This window comes from Ailuropoda melanoleuca, chromosome 2 (genome assembly GCF_002007445.2).
Source record: "Ailuropoda melanoleuca isolate Jingjing chromosome 2, ASM200744v2, whole genome shotgun sequence".
NCBI classification, from domain to species: Eukaryota; Metazoa; Chordata; class Mammalia; order Carnivora; family Ursidae; genus Ailuropoda; species Ailuropoda melanoleuca.
The window spans coordinates 180,038,204-180,055,089 of NC_048219.1; the positions used below are offsets into that span (position 1 = coordinate 180,038,204).

Below are 16,886 nucleotides of genomic sequence, written 5' to 3' on the forward strand. Positions count from 1 at the left end.
GGGCAGGGGGCAGGGGGCAGGGGTAGAGAGCAGTCCTGACACGAGACGATGAGCCAAAGCCTGGGCTACAGACTGGAAGGAGTCTCGAGGCCAGGTTGGATAAGCTCAGGTCCCCAGCCAGAGCCAAGGGCAGGAAGCAGGTCACGGGCCAGGCCAAGAAAAAGTCTACCTCGAATGCCAGAAGGAGCTAGAGTGGAATGCCATTCCTGGGATGCAGTAACACGGACTCTGACGGATGGGAGGATGTCAGGCTGAGCGGGGCAGGGTGGGGGACACTGACATGGAGTTCTGGAAGATTAATCCCACTGGAGAAATGCTAGCTTCCTGAGCCCTGAAAAGAGCCAACTCTACAGCAAGAGGAATTTGAATGAGAAACAGTGAAAACCTCCTAATGTCAGGGCTTCCTGGACAGGAGCCACGGTGGCTGGCCAGGTTAGGAAGATCCACCCTCCTTTAAAGGAAGAATTCACCTTCTGCCCAGAAGCAGACTTTCCAAGAAATGGAGCCACCTGCCCCGTCAAGAGGCTGGGGAGGGGACGAGATGGACTGAGGGTGCATGCTTGGCCTGAGGTTCTCGAATTCTTAGAACGCAGAAGAACACAGCCTCTGCTCGCCAGGCCACCCCCACCCTGACCTGGGAGGGGCACACTGCGCTGGCCCAAGGTAGGTCATAGGGCACACAGCAAACTCTGCACCAGGCCCGGCCTGTGACAATAGGAGGGGGTGGCTGGAGAGTTTCTGGGCCCCATGGGAGGACAGGCTGGGGAATGGGGTGAACATGCAAAGGGATGGCTAGCAGCAGTTTCCCTCCTGAGAAGAGCTCTGGTCGGGGTAGGCGAGCCCAGTCCGTCCCCCCTGCTTGGCACCCTATGTGTTGCCTGGGCTGATCTCAAGCTCCCTCTCCCATGTCACGTCCCATTCTCCCCGTCACAAAGCCTATACAGCCCACTCCCCCTGCACCCCATACACGGGGCCCTCCCTCTTCACAGCACTCCCAGGCCCGATTCCAGGCTTTCCTCTCTGACCCACTCAGAATGCCAGCCGCCCATCCTCCTCCTCACCTGCAGCTGTGTGCCCTCAGCCCCATGCACCAACACGTCCACACCCCAGCCCTCTGGCTGGCTGTGCTGTTCCTTCTAGAACGCCCATTCCCTCCTCGTCCTCCACCTTTCAAGTACTGCTCAGCCTTCTGGCCTCACTGCAAATACCTCCAGCCTCCAGAAACCCTCTGTTCATCCCTAGCCAGAAACAACCGCCCCTCGCTGGGAGCTCCAAGCACTTCTATGTCTGCTCTGGGCACATCTGTCAGCCTGGGACAGGCGGGCACAGAGACATAGGCCCAGGGGAGGGGAAAGACATGGGCTCTAGAACCAGACACCTTGGATCTGAATCCTATTTCTGCTACTGTTTAGCTGCAGGACCTTGAGCAAGCTACTTGGCTTCCCTGTGCCTGTTTCCTCTTCTGAAAAGCAGGACCGTAAGAGTACTTACCTCTCAGGATTGCTGAGAGGATTAAATAAAATATCCAGACACAGCATTTAGCAAAGTGCCTGGCACAGCAGAAGCACTCCCTGCATAGTGATTGCTGTTGCTAGGTTTTGAACTTGGGGGAAGGACTGGTTCACCACGGTGGCCCCCATTCCTCCCAACGCAGTTCTAGACGTGGGATCGAATTCAACCTGGGAATTACAGCTCATCCACCTTCATGCTCCCCATGGGCTTTGGCACCCAGGATGCTCTCTCAATGCGCCCCAGTGGGCTGGTTTCCGAGGTACAGCTACCTGGGTGTGATTTCTGCCCGTCCACGCTCTAGGCAGATCCAGGCCTGGCTCCTCCTCCCCACTTACCTGTCAGCGCTGAGGATGGGGCTGCTGGTAGAGAGGGGGCTGGGGGAGACAAAGGAGCCTCCCAGGGTCCCGTTCTTCAGGGGTGTCTTGTGGCCATAGGCCTGGGCAGCTGGGGCGCTAAAGCTCTTGGGCTCGGGGTCCTGAGCTCGGGGTCCAGCCACCGCCGTTCTCACCACTGACTCCACATAGCTCCGGGGCTCTGGAAGGGGGCAGAAGAGAGCCTGAGATCCACGGGGGTGCAGTGTAGACCCCTCCCAACCGGTCAGGGAACTCCCCAGCCTGTGGGGACAGCTCCAGAAGGACAGCCAAGCATGCAAAGGGCACTTCTGGGGTTCCAGCCGACCCACTCCTACCCCACTTCCCAGTGTCTTGGAGAAGCTGTGAGAGCCCCCACAGAACCTTTAACCAGGGCCTCGCTCACAGAAGCTTCCCAGAAATGGACCCCAGCTTTGCCTCTGAACACAGCCATCATAGAATCTTCCCTCCTACAGCTAGGCACCCTTTTTAGCTGCTGGCACCCCTTTTAGCTGCTTCTTCCCTCCTAGGTCCCCCCTGGCACCGCTGGAGTCTGCTCCACAGTGGACCTGGAGCTCCCGCCCAACCTTGCCCACGTTCAGAACAGTGCCAAGCTTCCCGTGGGCTCCACCCACGCCCAGAATCCAGAAACAGGCTTGCTGGCCTAGCAACAGGCCTGCGCCGGCCAGTCACACCCAGCCCCTTCCACGCCAAGACACACCCACCCACCTTGCCTGACACACTTAGCATTCCTCCCGAGACTGACATCATGATCTCTACCTGGTGTTTGGAAGAGCCTAAGAATCAGGGGAGTTGGGGAACAAGGGCCAGACAGGCCATCGGATACAGGTGAAGACGCCGAGTCCTGGGGTGTGTGACGTCCGGAGGCAGGACCAGGAGATCTGACACCCAGCCAGCATCTGCCTGACCCTCCTCCCAGACTGCAGAGGCCAGGCCTGAAAGGCACTCAGGGCTACCCAGGGAGAAGCAGCAGGCCATTCTTGGCTTCTCCAGGGACACGATCAGGGATAGATGACGTTCTTAGCACCTCCGTACCTGGCACCGCCCTGTCTCCCCACATGGGACGTGATCGGAGCACAGCTCAATGCTGACCCCAATCAGGGCATCTGCCAAGACCAGCCTAAGAAAGTGAAGGAGCAGAGGGTGTACGCTGCCCTGGGCAGACCAGGCCCCTGGAGCTTTCGCAGGCCAGGACTGTGTGATGGTGCGTGGGCATGGGGCAGGGTGTCTGCAAAGGGACAAACAGGCGTGGGGTGGTCTAGTCCAGGGACGGGGTCCAGGGTGATGCAGAGCCAGCCACCTGGGTGCCCGAAGCCGGCGTCCACATCAGCAGAGGTCAGCCTCCCAAGAGGCCGCCTCGAAGCCCCCCTCAACCTGCTCGGGACACCCCCCCCCCACTTCACAGAAGCCTCAGACCGCTTTCACTCCAAGGGTGTCGATTCTGTGCCGACCATGCCCGAGGGCCCAGCTGGAGCCAGGACAGGCTGCGGAGACCCCCTGGCCTGGCGCAGGCACACACACGTTTTGTGAAAGATTCGACAGTAAAAGCAGCTGCTCAGCGCTGCTTTTGGGACGCGACAGCAGTCGCAGAAAATCCGTAAACAAGAGGGCGTGGCAGTGCTGCAATAAGCTCTCTTTACAAAAACAGGCAGTGGGGCCAGATTTGGCCACAGTGCTGCCCCCGATCTCACCCCTCCCCTCGGCCCAGAGAGGTACAGAGATTTGCCCCAGAACACACAGCCAATCAATGGCCAGAGACGCAAGCACCGTGGTCTCCTGACTCTCAATGCCGGCTCCTGGTGGCCTAAAGGAGGGCCACAGCCTCACGGGGACGCCGAGAGCTGGCGGCCACCCAGTCCTCCAGCATGTCGGCCGGGACTATTAATAATGATAAAAATAGCAAACGATTACATGAGGAAAGTAGGAGGATGTAAGTAGCTCACCCCATCACACAGTACCAAGGGGCAGAGTTGGCCCAGGAATGCAGGCAGTCTGGCCCAGAGCCTGCTCCCTCGCCCACGGCGCACACACCGGCCAGCTAAAAATCAGGGAGCCAGTTTAGCCTTGGGGTGCTAGCTGTGTCCTCGCCACGTGACAAGGAGCCCATAGAAACGGCAATGGAGATGTAACACCACAGTCCACGCTCCCCTCCCACCCCTCACATTCTGGGTCACTGAAAACTTCTCCTGTACCCTTCCAGGCTCTTGGCTTCACCCGTGTGCCTGCAACACTAGGCACCCCCCCCCTCCCACAGAGAGAGAGCCAGACACCCCAGGCTCGTTGCTGATCTATATTCGCAGCGCCCCACATACCCCGGGGCACACAGCGAGCCCCTGATATGCATCTATCCTACAAGCTAGTGGACGCCTGACCTTCCCCCTCCAGCCCCACCCACGCAGAGATGCATAATAACTAGGACCCAGAGGCCCACATTCACGTTCCTCATTCCCTGGAATTCGCGCTGACCCCAGAAGTTCAAGTTGCAACCCCCACGGATGATCTTGAAGTCTGTGCTCGCCTACCCGTCGCTGTCCTCCTGGTCCACTGTCCAGCCTGCTCTGCGTCCCCGGAGCCCAGTACTGGCCGTATCACCCAGACCCTCGGGTTCTGGGGCCCTGGAAGGCTTTGGCCCTCAGCCAGAGGGAGGGACTGGCAGGAGAGGGGAGAGAGAGTGAGGAGAGAAGGTCAAGGTGCCAGTGGCTGCATCCCTCTACCCAAGACCACAGCTCTGGTCAGGGGTCCTCTCCTCCAGCTCTCTGCTTTTCCTTCAGGTCTGGCATGGGAATGGCTCCCTCCTCCTGCTACAGATCACCCAGGGGGTGCTTCACCATCCATCAGTGCTTTACCCAGACCTTTTCAATAGTCCAAGAAACTCTTCTCTGTTGCCCCACAGAATGAACCATCTGTTTCCTACCGGGACCCAGGCCCATACACTGGGTAAGCAATTCACATTACCCTACACCCCACCTGTAAGGGAAAAAGATAAAAGGTACATGTATCCCTTCCACCAGCAGTAAAACTGAGATAAGCGGGCCTCACCACCCTGTCCCCCAGTCAGGACAGAGCCACGCCTGGGACCCATGGATGCTGACTCCCATCCAGCCCGCTCGCCATTAGACAAGGCCGCATCCCCACTCACTGCTCCAGGCCGGACGTGATAGCCTGAGCTCCAGGCCACAGGCCTGCACGTAGTTTGCACAGGGTGACGATGGGACGGCATATGAGAAATTCTGGGATGTCAGAAAGCACGAGGTGGTTACAGGATGGCCACCTTTGTAAGGCATCCGTGTCATCAGCCCCTTCCCCACTGCAGCAACGGCCTTCCTTCCACACGGTAGGAAATAGTCCTTGAGCTCAGAGGCCAACCAGCCTCAGGGCTTTGTTCCCGGCCTAGTGGGATTCCAGTGACCCAGCCCACTTGGCCCTGCCCTCACCTGGTCACTGTCCTTCCCCAGTCCTGCTAGATGCACGCCCGTCCTCGTCTCTGCTCGGCTAGTCTGTGACCATCTGTTACCCCTTCCGGGCTACCAGGCCCACCCAGGAGCAGAGATGAACAAAGCCCTCTGTCTCCATCTCTGTTTCCCATGAACCTGGAGCAGGAGGGAACTTTGGGAAGTTACTCCCTTTCTTGAGTCCATCTCGAGAACTGTTCAAAACCAACCTCTTAGGTCAAAAACTCCGTTTTCCCAAGTGTTCAGACTCGGTTACCATATTAAACACCTCCTTTTTCTGTCTATTCCTCGGCTTTTTTTCTCTTCCCCACCACAGGACAACATACGACTCGTAGGATCCCCCTGCTTTCAATTCCTGGAGGGGTGACCTAGGACAGGCTGCTGAAACTTTCTGGGACTCAGTTTCCTCATCTGTAAAAGGGGAATGAGAATACTCACCCCAGCCAGGATCAAGTGACAGAGATGGGAAAGTTCCCTCTAAGTCCTTCCTGCTCGTTTCCACACCAGCATTTCTAAGCAGCCCCACCGCTGCTGGCCTCTGCCCCAGCCACACCTGCTCCTGCCTCCCTCCACCCTTCTCTCTGACCCTTTCCTGCTACTTTCCTCCCCTCATCCAGTCCTGGAGCAGCTGCACCCAAAGGAGTTGGGAAGAGTAGGAGAGGTGGGGCCAGGGAGGGTGCTTCACACAGAACATTCCAGAGCTCAAACTTATTCTAAGTGGCTGTTGGCGGCTGAGAGCAGCCGGAAGCATGAGTGACTTGGCCCCACCAGGCCCTGGGCACTGTCAGCTCTTCACCCACACCCTGAAGTGCATTTCCTGCCTCCAGGAAATGCTTTTTGCTTGGAGAGAAGGGGTCTGCCCACCCCAAGTAAAATGAAGACATGTGCGTGGGGGAGAGGGAGGAAGTAAAGAAACGCCTGTGTTCCAGTCCAGAAGCTCAAAAGTTGGAATTTCAAGCCTTTTAGGTTGGGCCATACACAGGAGTTCTGAACTCCTGTAACACCCTGTTCCAACCCCCGCACAGCGTTTCTCCCCAATGCTAAGTTATCTGTTGGGATCTCTGTGCTCACCAGGGTATCTGACCTTATCCCCACAGTGGGTATACCCTCAGTGCCCAGCACAGGACCTGGCAGAGAATAGGCACTCAAAAAATGGGCATTGCACAGTACGGCCCTAGAATCCCAGAGGCCACAGTACACCCACCACCAAGGATCTCCGAGGAGGAACAATCCCCCAGAAGGGCCATTTCTAGTCTGGTCTTCCTTTAGGCCAAATCCATCCCACCTAGTCGTCTGGACAAACAGAACCTAACCTGAACGTTCCCTGTTTCCATTCCTCTGGGAAAGAAACTTCTACGTTTTCTTTCCCTATTTCACCACTGGGAAGACATTCTTGATGTTGACCTCATGGTCTTTACTGCTGCAGGCTTTCTTCTTCTCCTTCCTTCATGGACAAGAGTACCCAGTCCCCAGCCCCACTGTTTAGAGGCTGTGGCCTGTGTAGTCACACAGAAAGGGGCAGCCTCCACTGATCTGGCGTTGGCTCTCAGCCATGCCCCTGACTGGCTGGGTGGGCCTAGACAAGTCATTTAACTGCCTAAAAGTCATCTCCTCATCCATAAAATGGGGTTCCCACTACCTTCCTCTTGGTGCTTCTGTGATTGTTAAACAAGATGGTGTGACAAGGGTCCCACAAGGTCCCACTCCAGCCTGTTGAACCTCATCTGTACCACATTCCCTCTTGTTCCAGCCTCGAGCTCGCTCTTGCTCTCAGCCTCACTGATTTTGCAGTTCTTAGAAAGAAACCATGCAGTTTCCTCTGACCCCAGGGCCTTTGTATGTGCTTTTCCTCTACATGAATGCTCTTCTCACCTCCCGGTTTCACCAAGTTAATGTCGCTCACCCTCACATCTTACTTCTTCAGCCAAGGTCAGGTTCTTGGCTATAAGGTCTCATAAACGATATCCCTTCCCTTTGGAGCACTATCTGAATATATCATTCCAAGGAATTTAATTTGGGCTCTGGCTCACGCATATGCTGCATGAGACGAGGAATCCCAGCACTGCTTCTCATGACACTCCCAGAGCCCGGCACGGTGCGCAGCACACGGTAGGCCCACGAAATATTAAATACAGGAATCAGTGAATGAGACAATGAGTGCACGACACGCATTTAGCACAAAGTCTTGACCACAGCAGATTCTCTTAAAGTCTGGATAATTCTGCCTCTGATCATTTTTCCTCACAGGCATTTCTTCTGAATTTCCCATCAAAGTCTCAGCAGGGAAATCAAGCAGAGCCTCAGAGGGTCAGCAAAGAATGTGCTTTCGTCTGACCCGGGAGGTGGTACATGAGTCAGGAGAAATGGAACGGGCTGCCCACAGCCTTGCTCCCTGCCCTGCTTCCGCCCCCCTCCCCAGGCCGCGACAGCAATTCCGACCCCCACGCTGGAATCCCAGGGCATGGTGCCTGGAGGCAGGAGGAGGGCTTTGAAATAGCCCCTGGACTAGGAGATGGGAGACCAGTGAGTCCAGTCTGGGTCCTGCTGCCTCCTCACTGTGGCCTTGGGCAGAAGCCCCAGACTCTCATCCCCACAACACAGGCCTCAGCCCCACATCCAAGAAAACGATGGGTGTTGCTCAGCAGATCCGCAAGAACCTTCCCCTCCAAGCTCTGTGGCTCCAGGACATAGGGAAGAGGGCCAGAGGCCTTAGGGCCTTGAAGGCTGAGAGTGATTCGTGAGGCGAAACGGGCAGGTCTCAGTTGACAACTGTTGATACTCGCTTCTCTGAACTGTCACCACAACACAGGAAACACGACACCCAGGGCCTGTCGGCCTGTGGGATAATCTCTCCTCAGACCCTCCCACTGGAAAGTGTTTGTGGGTGGGTTCCCGGCCCCAGCTTTTCTGGACTTCACTGCCCTGTCAGGAGCCAGGAGCCGGCGGCCAGCCTGGGGGAAAGCCCCTTCCCAGGGATGGCAGGAGGGACAGCCAAGAGCACACTGGGGCTCGTCCCACTCTGGGATCTGTTGCTAGGGGCCACCTCGATCTGCAACCCCCCAGCAGCCTAGCGCTGCTGCCTGAACTCTGGCTGGCTCCAAGTGGCCAAAGCCCATGGGAAGCCGCAGCCATCTCACCTGGGTGACAGCAGACTCGGAGGGGGATAGCCCATGGCCACTCTGGGGGGGGAGGGGTTCAAGGTGGTGAGTGGGAAATGGACTTAAGAAAGCAGATAGGGGGCGCCTGGATGGCTCCGTTGGTGGGGCATCCGACTCTTGGTTTCAACTCAGGTCCTGATCTAATGGGTCCTGGGACTGAGCCTCACAGCGGGCTCCACACTCAGCAGGGAGTCTGTTTAAGATTCTCTCCCTCGGCCCCTCCGCTGCTCACATGTGTGCTTGCACGTGTGCACGAGCTCTCTCTCTCTCTCTCAATAAATAAATAAATAAATCTGAAAGGAAGGAAGAAAGGGAGGAAGGGAGGAAGGAAGGAAAGAAAAGGGAGGGAGGGAAGGAAAGGAAAGGAAAGGTAAAGGAGGGGAGGGGAGNNNNAGGAAAGGAAAGGAAAGGAAAAGGAAAGGAAAGGAAAGGAAAGGAAAGGAAAGGAAAGGAAAGGAAAGGAAAGGAAAGGAAAGGAGATCGAGCCTTTAAGGCAAACAGGCCACATGGAACCAGGGCTCAGGTGGGAAGTCAGGACACCTAACATGTCAGGGCTGGAAGCGATCTCAGCGCACCCCTCATCCAAGGCCCCCTGGTGAAGGAGAAGAGGACACCGATGCCCAGAGCCACACACAGATGGCCCAGCCCGACATCACCTTCATTTCACCTGATGCTCTGAGTCATCATTTGAATTCAGTCCCTAATAAGTTAAAGGCCTCCAACGAGATTACGTCCCCTCTCTGCCTTCCCTTCTCTGCTTACATCCCCTTCCCTGCTTCACGTACAACGCAGAGTACAAGGCTTAAGCTGAGCCACAAACATGCGCGCTCCTTGAAACTGTCAAAATCGTGTACACAGGTGTCCCGAGGCCCTCGTGTGGGAGTGGACCTATCACTGCTCTGAGATCCCCAGAGGCATCCAGATCCGAGAAAGACAGACTTCCTACCATCTGTGTTGTTAGGAAACCAAGCAAGGGCTTCAAGAGGGCCACGCTCGGCTCTCGGCTGCTAAGAGAGCCCGCTCCGGGCTATGCACACGGAGTACGCCCCAGGCAGTGGAAGAATGTGTGTCCCGTTGCCATCCGAGGGCGCTGGCTGCTCCCAGGCAAACTAGCAGGGGTGCCAAGCAGGGAGGAAGTGGCGGGGGGCAGGGGGAGGCTGTTACCACGTCGCACCGTCCTGGCACCTGGAGCTGGCTACGCCTGAACCCGGGCCCAGCTCGCCTATCAGAACTCAGGCAGAGTCCAGGGTGACAGCGCATCACCAGGGGGTGGGGACCAGAAGGCTATGTGCCCGGTCATCTGAGACCTGTCAGAAAAGAGAGCTGCCCCCGAGCCAGCCCGAACAAACTCCCCGTGAACAGCCATTCCCAGACCCAGAGAGCAGGAAGCAGCCACACAGCCAAGCCACACTTACCTTTGGGAAGCTCAGTCATCACCTTCCCCTCATCCTCCTCTGAGGGAAGATGAGAGGAGAGGTAGGAGGAAGGAGAGGCAGGAAAGAGAGGCAGGTGAGGAGGAGGAGAGGAAGAGCAGAAAGGAGAAAGAGAGAGATCGATTAACAGAGATTATTTCCTGAAAGACACTCTGCTGAGACAAGGGAGGCAGGAAAGCAGGGGTGAGGCCGGGGCAGAAGAGCCCGGGGTAAGAGGTAAGGTCCATCCTGACACAACCCTGGGGGCTCAGGACGCACAGTTGAAGGAGGGCCTTGATCTCAGGGACAAAGCCGCCCCCGTCACAGCCCCTGCGCCCGGGGCTTGCGTCTCAAGCAGAAGTGTGCTGGCTGGTGAGAGGCAGCCCCAGGCCCCATCTGCTCGCCGGTGACTCAGTGTCCCTGGCCATGCAGACACCTCCGAAGGGGAGGTCGTGCCGGCCGTGTGTCTGCGTGGGTCACACATGCATGTCATTGCCCTCCTACCTGGCTGGATCAATCTTCTGGGGACTAAGGAAGAAAAGCAAAGTTGGCCCAAGAGCTCCAGCCCAGCCCTAAAACCAGAGTCTAGGGAACAACCTTCTGGGCTCAGCCTGCTCAAAATGGCCACTCAGGGCCCAGGGCCCTCCACTCTCCCCTTCCCCATAGGGAGGAGGGGAGCTGAGGGATGAGGTAAGGAAGTGGGAGGTGTGAATTGTGGGCGTGTGTACATCTGTGTGTGCGTGTGTGTGCGTGTGCGTGTACACAAGTGCCTGAACACTGTGGGATGGTGGAGCCAGACTTCTGGCAGAGACCGAACCAACTCCAGGGAAACTGAGGCCAAGCCTCCAAATCCCCAAGTCAGAGGCCCCTGGGAGTGGCACTGACCCCACCTGTCCATGGGCACGAGGCTGCAGAGGGCCCCATCCCCCTCAACCCTTGCACAGAGAGCCCCCACTCAGGCCTAACCACACTGTGGGCACAAAGCCGGGCTGCCATCTCGTTTCCAGAAGGGTCCTGAGAACCCATCACCTCTGGGAATTTTCTGATTAGATCCTGAGGCCCTGCCCAGAACCACAGGAGTCCTCCAACCCCTACTCCTCCCTCCGGCCTCCCCCACCACCTCCCTTCCAGCTCAAGTCACTCACCACCTGTAGGGTGCAACAGGATGTCCGCTGGGTTATGGGGTTTCAGGCCGAGAGCAGACAGGGGTGTCTTGGCCAGACCTGGAGGGGAGCGCACTGTGCCAAGGAGAAGAAAGGAAACAGGAGTGAGCCTCAGGGTGAGGGAGGTGTGGGGAGAGGAAAAGAGGCAGGAGCGAGGACACCCCTAAGTGAGGACATGCTGCTGAGGGGTGGGCAACAGGAGGCCATACAGGGGAGACGGCCCCAGCCCCGGAGGTGACTGCCTTGCTCCCACTGCCCGTCCTGTCTCCATATTTCTCCACAGCTCAAAGGATAGAGTGAAAAAGTCAGGAAATGGCTCTGCCCCTCAACCCGGGCCCTGGCCCTCAGCCTCGAACAAATAACTTCTATGCTGGGGCTCTTAGTGGCATCACTGCAGTCCCCGTGCCTCGCCAGGGCTTACAACATACATGCAGCTTTCTTTGACTATCTCTGACTTCCTCCACACTACTGTCTCTCTTCCTTCATCCTCTCGCTCCCCCCGACAGACACACAGTCTTTCCACACTGTGCGCTTGGATGGACTTGGAGAACAAAAGGAAATGAGATATCAAGATGGCACATCCTGAAAAGGATGGAGGGAGTGAGGGATCACGGGTGGAGACGTGACAACCCTGAGACTCCAGGGCAGCCCTCGGCTGGAGGTCTTTGACATCCCCTTCCTCAGGATGAGAGAATTTCTCCTTGGGGGGCTCTCTGTACCCCCCCAAATCTCGGTGTTCTGGAAGAGGGGAGAGCTCGACCTCCACAATACTTGGCCAAGAACACCGACTCCCTGTGCAAACCCCAGGGCCCTTCCAAGCTGCCCGGCTGGGTTAGCGGTGGCATGTAACACACAAGGTCAGAAAGGGCTGTCCGGCTCTTTCCCCTCAGCCAAGGACATGGCCGGACTCCGAGCTGAACTGCGGGGCGGCTGGTATGTGCAGTCACGAGATTTCTCAGGCGCAGCTGCTGCGTCTCCTGACACACCTCTGAGAAGAAGCAAGAAATGAGCTGTGTGTCTCCTATCACGGCTATCGGGAGCGTGCAGAGGCCACGGGCCCCGAGGACAGGCAGCCGCACAGGTCAGCCAGAGCCCAAGCCGCCTGCCTGCCACACACCCAGGGCCCCAACAGACAAGCTGTGGCTCTCGAGTGCTTGCACCCACACAGCAGCTCCAGGACCACCCAGACCCCTCCTCCTTTCCCCAAAAGACAGAGAGGCCTACGGGAAACAAAGCTACAAGCTCTCAATGCAAGCATCATGCATAGCGTATCCGTGCGCGTGTGGGTGTCTGTATGCATGGCACACGCAGCAATGGTGAGAAGTCACAGGGGTGTGAATGGGGGCAGACTCCATCCTCACACCGTCCTCAGAGGCCCAGTGGACAGATACAGCAGACACACACACACACACGCACGCACAGATTTTGGTTTCTGCCCCTCCAGCCCCCCTGCCCATTACTGAAAATGGTGTCTTGCAGTAGACCCTTACCGAGTACTTATTAATGTTTATCAAATGAATAAATCTGAATGTAATTAACTATGGAGGAATGAGCCCAGCCTCAGAGACCACTGCCCATGGAATGCCCGAGAAGCATCTCCAGCCCACGGGCATGCATAGTCTAGGCAGCGCAGCAGAGGCACAGGTGAACCACTGAGACGAGGTGTGGAGGACAAGAGGCAGTGGGAGCTTTCTCTTGGTTCCAGCTTCAGCACCTCCAGCTCCCTAGTCACTCGTGCCCCAGTCTCCAGGCATCTGGCTCTTCTGCTGAGGCAGACGAGTGGGTGGCCCTGAAGCCGGGCAAGGCTTTTGCTTCCCGAGAGAGGAAGGCCTCGCATTTCTCCGCCTCTGTCCTCTCTCCCAACCCTGTACATTGATGAAACCTCTGACTTATTCTCCCCACTGGGGCAGCAGGGCTGGCAACGGCAGGGAGAGAAGAATGGGAACAGACACATATGGCAAAATCTAACCCTAGCTCAGCCCAGATGGCTTCCATCCCACGTGGGGTGATGGCCAAGATCCTGGGTGACTGGACCAACAGCGAATCAGAGCAGGTGTGAAGTGAAGGGTTAAGGCCACCCTCAGGAGGGAGAGCAATTCCAGGGAGTCACAAAAGGCTATGGAGGGGGCGCCTGGGTGACTCAGTCGGTTAAGCGTCTGCCTTCGGCTCAGGTCATGATCTCAGGGTTCTGGGACCTGGCCCCACGTCGGGCTCTCTGCTCAGCAGGACCCTGCCTCTCCCTCTCCCTTTGTCACTCCCCCTGCTTATGCTCTGTCTCTCTGTCAAATAAATAAATAAAATCTTTAAAAAATAAAAAAACATAAAAAGCCACGGAATTGTCTCTTCATCAGACTGCCCTGGGCTTGCACTGTCCAACATGGCAGCCATAAGAGCACCTGCTGTGGATGCGGCCATGAGAGCACCTGCTGTGGGTGTGGCCAATCGGAACTGAGAGGTGCTTTCGGAGCAACATACACACCGGATTTCAAACAAGTGCTATGAAACCAGAATGCGACGTATCTCTTTATATTGATTCCATGTTGAAATTATAATATTATAGATCGTTTGAATTCAATAAAACCTACTAAAAGTAATTTCACCAGCCTCTTTTCACAGTTTTCAAAAAAGATTGAGCACTAGGTGTTACACGCAACTGATGAATTATGGAACACTACATCTGAAACTCATGATGTCCTCTATGTTGGCTAACTGAATCTAAATAAAATTTTTTAAAATAAAAGATTGTAAGATATCTCAATATTTTTATCTTAATCTACCTATTGAAGTGATAATATTTTAGACATTTGGGGTTAAATAATAAATATTACAGTTCACTTCTCCAGTTTCCTATGATGTTTTTCAGGCTGTACATTTAAAATGCTCCATCACCAACAGGGCTTGGGCTGGATTTCCATTGGGCCACACTGCCCTGGGGAGAGGCATGGCTTCCACTCCCGGCTTTGGCCTCCCACATGCCCCAGATGACTGCCCACACAAGTTCTGCTGGGACAGGGAGGGGCTCCGGGGCCACATTCTTCCCTCACGACAGCCAGCCCCCGGGAGAACATACCGCCAGTTCTTGTCTCTGGTCCTCACCCTCCTCCCCTCCCTGATCTCTCCCCTCCTATGCTGCCCCGGGCCTGCCACTGGGACCCTGAGTTCTTCTCAGTAGTGTTCTATCACCGCTTTCCCACAGCCACCCTTCTCCAGCTCCCCGTCTCTTCTACCATAAAAAAGTACACTACCCCACCCCTGCACTCGTCTGTGTCTTCTCTTCTCATGAAAATGCCTCTGTCCTTCAGAGGCTTTGCCTCTCCAGTGAGCGCATCAGGGGCTAGAGACTAAATGTTCCTGCCTAGTGACCAAGGATGGACGAGATGGGGGCTGTGACAGGCTGAGTGTTTGGGCCTTTCTTTCCCTGATGGAAACTTAGTAGGTTGCCTAAGATAGAAGAGGTGCCTGGATGCAGACAGAAATGGGGATCAAGAGCAAGAAGGTCAAGGGGTATCTCAGAGATTCATCAGCAGGTCACAAAGAGTCACTTTAGGATGGGGGTGGTGGTGTTTTGCACACAAGATACAAAAATGCTCAATGACTAGGAAAATTCCAGACTTTGGGAGGCCAGGGACCCCACAGAAGGTTGGTAGGGTCCCAAACCTGTGGCTGCTGTACCCCCACATATGTGCATGTGGACAATGGAAGGAAGGGGAGTCCGGCAGGGATGGTGAAGTGAAATGAGCCATCAGGACCAGGAGTGACAGATCCTGGCCCTGCCCAACTCTGCCAGCACCTCCCCCAAACCTGAGGTGCTTACTCAGGCCAGGCTGAGACAGTGGCTCAAGGGGGCTCAGGGAAGACAGGCTTAGTGAGGCGCTCTTACCCCCAGTGGGCGGTGGGCTGGTCGGGGAAGTTCCCTCCATCTCCTCAAAGGCCTCCTTGTAGCTGTGCAGATGGGGCTGCAGGAGAAGAAGAGGGGAGGGGGGTGCCCACTGGTGGCCATGACCCTGAAGAGCAGGGTTTTCCCAGGTAACCAGCCCCCACGTCCCCTTGCCAGTCCCACCACTCACCCCTCCACCTCTAGGACACAAAGGGAGATCCTGGCCATTCACGGCCCCACCAACTGCTTTGTCACTGAGAGAATGAAAAGCAGCTATTTGCAAAGCCATGGTCCTGCCTGGGTGGAAATCAGGAGCACTTGTCTTGGAAATATTCCCCAACAGGGTCAAAGAGAAGGGTCTGGGGACAGGGGACTCAGGTCCTGCCCGACGGCAGGAGAGAAAAGGATGTCCAAAAGCCATTTCTACCCAGAATAATGGATTTTATTGGACATGAGCCACTCATATCAGAATCTTCCGGGCTGTACATTTAAAATGCATGTTCCCGGGCCCTGTTCCATATCTACTCTGCTGGGATCTCTGGAGGTGGACTTGGGAATCTACGTTCTTAACAATCTCCTTGGTGGCTGTTATGCTCGTGGAAGTCTAAGCTCTACTGCCTCCAACCACAGACAGGTCTCCAAAATGCAAACATTCTGGCACTGAAATGAGATCTCCCGAGAAAACCCTGTACCCAGAAAGAATTCAAAACCGCTCTTGTCAGTCTATATGATTTGGCTTGCAGTTTAGAGACTGTGGTCGTCTGTGTCATACCCAGGACCCTTACCACCCTACTAAGCAGCGCTCTTTAGGAATCAAAGAGGGAACTTCAATCTCAGTGTTAATCTAAGAAGTGGGAGCATAAAAAGTATTTAGGGAGGGAAATGCCACATTCCACGCGCCAGCGAAGAGATACTGAGGACTGAGTTTCCTGATAGGGCAGGGCCACGCAGGTGACGATCTGACTCCACTACTCTCTTTGGCCCCAGGATGAAGCCCAAGGACTCACCTCTTTGGGCCGCCCTCCAGGATTGAGGGCGATGGTGAGAGCCAGCTCAGGGGAGACGCACTGGACAGGGGAACGAACCCCAGGGCTACGGGGGGACGTGGGTTCTGGAGACTGGTTCTCATACTGTCCATCGCTGGCTGCCCGCCTCCGGAGAGGGGCTGGGGGCTCGGCAGGCTGCTTCTCCCGAGCCTGCACTCCTGGGAGGAATGCAGGACGTAGAGGGCAGTGAGTATATTAGGCGAGAAAGACTGATCAGGCCCAGTTCCCCCAGAGAAGGCGGTACATCTCAGCCAGGGGCCACGCTGGAGCTGGGCCTGTCTCCCCTCTGGACTCCCCACTGCCTCCCTCTGCCCACACCCCAGGCTTTCTCTGCAGGGTGGGGGATCTGCTGGGGTGGGGCTGGCCTTCTCCAGGAATCTCTGCCCTGCACAGGGTTGGGGCCCAAAGCACAAAGGGCTGATACGAGAAACAGATGTCAACTCCTTTCAAACCCTGGAGGCAGAGGGCCAGAGCTTCCAGGCAAATGAGGGAAGGTGGAAAGAGGAGAGACAGTCTCCAAGGTGACCACATCAACCAACAAGCAACATCAGGCCCGTGGGGAAGAACTTTGGAAAGAGCAAATAATGCATCATCTTGCAAATGGTACTCATGAGAAGAAACAAAGAAATGACTAAGTCTTGTCATGAAGTCCCCAGCCCCAGCTGGCCCCTAGAATATTGCTGGCCTTCTCTGGGGTTCCCCAACCTTCCTCCCATGCACCTCTGAAAACACTTACCAACTGCCCTTATGCTGACCCCTCATCTCCCCACCCCTTGTCTCTCCCCGAAGATGCCACCTCCCACCCCCCACCCCCCACCCCCGTCAAATAGCAGGCAAAGGGCCTGAAGTCATGTGCTCCATCTGCTCTTCTGTATTTCCCTTCCGTTCCACAGGC

General features: G+C 56.1%; 1 protein-coding gene across 1 annotated transcript in view; it reads right to left on the reverse strand.

The window, feature by feature from the left end:
* Positions 1-16,886, reverse strand: part of TNS1 (tensin 1) — a 192,203-nt gene that overhangs the window by 13,127 nt on the left and 162,190 nt on the right. Inside the window, exons 15-20 of the mRNA XM_034642527.1 lie at positions 15,953-16,149; positions 14,949-15,024; positions 11,051-11,143; positions 10,410-10,433; positions 9,909-9,947; positions 1,848-2,046 (exon numbers count right to left, since the gene is read on the reverse strand). Of these exons, the coding sequence (XP_034498418.1) occupies positions 1,848-2,046; positions 9,909-9,947; positions 10,410-10,433; positions 11,051-11,143; positions 14,949-15,024; positions 15,953-16,149 (628 nt within the window). The remainder of the gene's footprint in view (positions 1-1,847; positions 2,047-9,908; positions 9,948-10,409; positions 10,434-11,050; positions 11,144-14,948; positions 15,025-15,952; positions 16,150-16,886) is intronic.